The sequence below is a fragment of the Cornus florida genome, unplaced genomic scaffold (assembly GCF_030987335.1).
Source record: "Cornus florida cultivar Cherokee Brave unplaced genomic scaffold, ASM3098733v1 CherokeeBrave_3.0.0_Hap2_Chr03, whole genome shotgun sequence".
In the NCBI taxonomy this organism is placed as follows: domain Eukaryota; kingdom Viridiplantae; phylum Streptophyta; class Magnoliopsida; order Cornales; family Cornaceae; genus Cornus; species Cornus florida.
In genome coordinates this window covers 41,178,153-41,183,356 of record NW_026775573.1, presented here as the reverse complement: position 1 = coordinate 41,183,356, position 5,204 = coordinate 41,178,153, and the positions used below count along the sequence as shown (strand labels likewise).

Here is a 5,204-nt window from a genome sequence, read left to right as displayed (position 1 = left end):
ATGCTGGAGTTGCAGAACACAAATGCTCAACTCTAATCTACACTCTTTATAAGAATAAAATAATATCTCCCTGATACAATTTAATAATTTTGATGATTGAAACTTGGTCACGGCACCTTAGTAAAATGTTTAATATATTAATTTATATTTATTTGATTATACAATATTTATTTTAAAAATTCTTTTATAAAGAATTTAATTCAGTGATCATATGGTTTAAATTGGTTACTCAAGTAATATAAGATATAAGTAAGTAAGCTTTCATTGGGATGGACTATAATTTTCTTGGGGTTATTTTTGATTATTCGGTAGTGGAGGGGCTTATATGTAATTATTATTAGGATAGAGCCTGCTTGTAATTTCTAAATCTTAGAACGCAATTACAATAATATTGTGATATTTATTGTGATAAATTCGATAGGATATCCCTCTCCAATTGGAGCTAGGTTGAAGAAGCCCTTTTGAATTCTCGTATCTAGCCCGAGATATTAATCGGCTCTCAGACCATTCATTATGTTACACAAAAATATACATACAATATATAGTATTGAAAGACGCAGTCATGAGCATTATAATAGAACTAGTGATATCTTCACTTTTTCATTTGTGAAAAATAAAAGTATTTATCAATACTAGTCAAATTACACGTTCTATGCAAGTCCTTAAATATAGTGCAATATAAAAATTGAAATTTAATCACATGTATTTTGTCAAATTATTATAGTTATATATATATATATATAAACCTACAGGTGTGTGCGAGACAAGAGCAATGTACCATTTAGGTACACAAAGGAAAAAGATGAGTAACTTACAAAATTCACTTACTTTTCTCAATTAACAAGTAACAAAAACCTAATTGAAATTTAATAGTAAAAAATAAATCAAACTTTAATTTAATACTGAAGCGGGTACACTAACTAACATTTTGTTCATTCATAGGTAACAATACATGGAATGACTAACTTACACATGTATGGTGATTAATTTTTTAAAAAATCGGCAATATCACTCAAATTTGGTTTGGTTTATTGAGCAGTCTAACTCTCTTCTGAAATGCCATTTTGCGGCTATGGGGTATTTGGCAGGAGAGAACTAGTAGACTTCATAGCCAAACAGGTTTTCTTTGAAGTGCTTGATGTTTCTAATGCTACCATTCAAGATCTTTTACACTAGTTTGTTAGACTTCCTGTTCAGTTTGTACTGGAAATGGGTTTACTCCTCATAGGTTTACTTTGTAAGGGCTTTGGCCTATATTCTATTATGAGAGTATGTTTTCTGTGCATCTGTACTTAATTTTTTCAATCTATACATTACAACACTAATTATGAAAAAAAAAAAAAAAATTAGGTTATGTTATATAATTGGACCACACTTCCCAATATTTTATCATTTTTCATATTTGTCATATTTCCAATACATTATAATGTCGTCAAAAGTGATAAACATAATAAGATAAGTACGAATATATTACATAACATCATATTAAAAGACGTTATCACGAGCGTTTAAATAAATGTAGTGATAATTTTACTTTTTAATTTTTTTTCAAAATAAAGTATTTATCAAAATTAGTCAAATAGCACGTATTATGCACGCCATTAAATATAATATAATACACATATATTACTAAATTGAAATTTAATCACGCGAATTTCATCAAAATATTATATATATATATATATATATATATACTGGTATGTGTGAGACAAGATCAATACAACATTCAGGTACACAAAGGAAAAAGATAAGCAACATACTGAATTCACTTGTTTGGCGCAATCAACAAGTAAAAAAAATCTGGTAGAAATGATGACATTAAAAAATTATTCAAAGATGAAAAAAAGAAAAAAAAAAACATTAATTGCTTATTCAATTTAAGGAGGGTTTTAAGCTTGAAATTATGTCATTGCATATTCACAGTGGTCTTAAGCGGAAACACCGAGACACTAATACTTTGTTCCTCAATAAGTAACAATACGTGAAATGACTTGCACATGTATATGCTAACTAAGTTACTCAAAAAAATTTGGCAATATCATAAATTTCATCAAAATATTATATTTATATAAAAAAATCTACTAGTATGTTTGAAACAAAAGCAATGCACCATTTAAATATACAAAGGAAAAAGTTGAGAAACTTATTGAATTCACTGGCTTTGCTCAGTCAACAAATAACAAAAATCTGATTAAAATTCTAATAGTTAAATATCAATCTAAGATGGAACAAGAAGAAAAAAATCAATTGCTTCTTTAATTTAAGGAGTGGTGTTAAGTCATGAATTATGTCAAATATGTATAATCAAAGTGGTCTTAAATAGAAACACTTAGATATTAACACTTTGTTCATTGAGAAGTAACAATACGAGAAACAATTAACTTACACTTGCATGGTGATTAAGTTACGAGGAAAAAAAATCGGCAATATCACTCTTATTTGGTTTGTATTATTCAACTAGACCACACTTTTCAATGTTTTACAATTTTATCACATTTGTCGTACTTTCAATTTATTTAATGTTGAAAAAAATATATTTCAAAATCATCATATTGAAAGACGTTGTTACGAGTGTTAAAATAGTAGTGATATCTTAGAATTTTATTTATTTATTTATTTTTTTTGTGAAAAATAAATTAACCAATTTGGCTTTAAGGGGTAAGTTCATAGGTATAACCTTTGTAACTTCATGGCATACACATGGATTGTTGGTTCCTATTTGGAAGGTTGTAATTTCTTAACTGTTGTAGTTTTTCTTTCCTGCTTGTAGTTTAGCACATTTTTTTTTTTGTTACTATAGAGTCTTGACACTCGGGGAGATTTTACAGTAAATTAGGGAGTCTATGGACTTTTGTCGCTTTCTATGGCACTTTCGAACTAATAGGTTTTTGTTATGTCAATCTGAACTTACTTGGTTTGTTCAGTTGCCAGGGGCGGAGCCAAGATTCAATGTAAGGGCGGCAGGAGTATTAACAGTTTTACTAATATAATATAATAATATTTTAAGTTAAAAGTACTTCATGATCGATTAAATGCATACAAAAATATATTTAGCCAAAATTTGGCCAATTTGTTTACAAAACAATAATTGGCCTATATCTAGTCAAATATGAAATAGATAAATACAAAAAGAAACCTAAAAGACCAAACAACTACTACAAAAGCTGAGCTCGACGATCTTTTAGAGAAGAAAAATCATCTATAATTGAATCTGTACTAAAAGTCTCAGCAATTTCTTTTTCAATACTGACACTCAAGTAATTTGCAAGAAACTCATTCTCCATCCTGTTGCGCAGTTGTGTTTTGACAAGTTTCATAGTTGAAAATGCCCTTTCTGTAGTTGTAGTGGAAACGGGAAGAGTTAAGACAAGACGAATCAACCTATCAATCAAAAAGTAGATTTTTGACTTCTTTATTTCCACTAATCCTCTACATAGCTCAGAAATCGTTGACATAATTTTCAAATATGAATGAACAGGCATTTCAACCTCATAATGTTGCAATTGGAATGTCAATATAATCTTCTCTTGGTCCGTGAAATCTTGAGGATAAAATTCATCTACAAGTGTGCAAATGTCTTCAACGTTAAAGAGCTTGTAACCATCTCTAGGATCCAAAGCTGAGCTGAGAGTAACAAGTTTCATTGCCTTTTCAATAAATCTGTTATTCAACTCCGGCAATTGTGAATCAATTGTGCCATAAAATATATCAATCCGATAGTGGTGCTCAAGTGTAATATTCTCTTGTGGGTGACGTGACTGACCCTTAATTTTTTTAGTATAAGGAACACTCAAATCAGGCACATTAATGTTGTGGCACTCACAAAATGATTTAATAATATCAAGTAACTTGTTCCAACCATTTTCTTTCAATTTCAGAATGATTTGTTTTGTACTTGAAACCAATTGCATAGCAGTTACGATGTCTTGATCTTTTTGTTGCAAAGCTCGACAAAGGATATTAGCTACTCCCATAATATCTTTTATCAAATGCAAAATAAACACAAACTGAAATGATCTAAGAGTATTAAAAACAGTATCAGCATCTCCCCAGATCTTGTAATTACCTCAATCTTCAATGAGGTTGTTAAGAACTGAACATGTTGGACCAAATAACCTTATCAAACTACAAACAGAATCAAAATGGGAGCTCCAACGAGTACCTCCAGGTCGTTGCAAGTTACCAATCTGATTAGCTCTTTGGCCAGTTTCAAGTTCATCAAGATCTATCAAATGGGCAATTTCCATAACTTGAGCATAATGTAATTCATCAGTTCGTTTGCAAGAAGCTCCAATGTTATTGATAATGAAGTTTAAGTTTGAAAAGAATTGATGGACAACATTACTTCTCTAGATGTGGCAACTAATGCTAGTTGTAGTTGGTGAGCTAAGCAATGCACATAATATGCATAAGGACAATCATTAAGAAATAATGCTTGCAAACCATTCCATTCACTACGCATATTGCTAGCACCATCATAACCTTGACCTCGGAGATTGTGAACATCAAGATTATAGTGAGAAAGAACAGCACAAAGATCCTTTTTTAAATTCAATGAAGTTGTATCTTTGACATGCACAAGATCAAAGAAACGTTCTTGTAAAAAACCATCCTTCTCAACATATCTTAAAACGAGAGCCATTTGCTCTCTTTTAGATTCATCACGAGCTTCATTAACAAGAATGCAAAACTTGGCATCGCCGATATCTTCACGAATCTTACTTCTCACTTTTCTAGAAAGAATATGCAAAATCTCCTTTTGAATTTGTGGCGAGGTATACTTGGCATTTTTTGGAGCATTTTCAAGAACAGTTCTAGTGACATCATCATTATATGACGCAAAAGCCTTTACCATTTCAATGAAATTGCCTCGATTACTTGATTGAAGGGATTCATCATGCCCTCTGAAAGCACAAGCTTGATAAGTAAGCTATCGGACCGTATCAATTGTGACCTTCAATCTCAATCGATTATTTGAAACTTGTTCGGAAGTTTATCTAACCATCACTGTATCAATATGACAAGGTTGATTCATTAAGTCCTTACATGCTCTCTCAGCAATGCTATAAGCAGAACATGGACTTCCTCCCACATGATTTAAGAAAGCACACCTATTGCCATCATTAACTTTCTTCCAACTTCGAAATCTTTCACTAGTAAATGCATTGGTTCCGCGACGCCCCATTGGTTTTGCTCCAAAAAGA

General features: G+C 30.9%; 1 protein-coding gene across 1 annotated transcript; it reads right to left on the bottom strand.

Moving 5' to 3' along the window:
* Positions 1–3,155: 3,155 nt before the first annotated feature.
* Positions 3,156–4,855, bottom strand: LOC132301501 (uncharacterized). The gene is made up of 3 exons (XM_059798750.1): positions 4,444–4,855; positions 4,117–4,288; positions 3,156–4,017 (listed from the first exon to the last, which is right to left on the bottom strand). Exons 1-3 carry the CDS (start codon positions 4,853–4,855, stop codon positions 3,156–3,158), a joined length of 1,446 nt encoding a protein of 481 aa, XP_059654733.1.
* Positions 4,856–5,204: the final 349 nt, after the last annotated feature.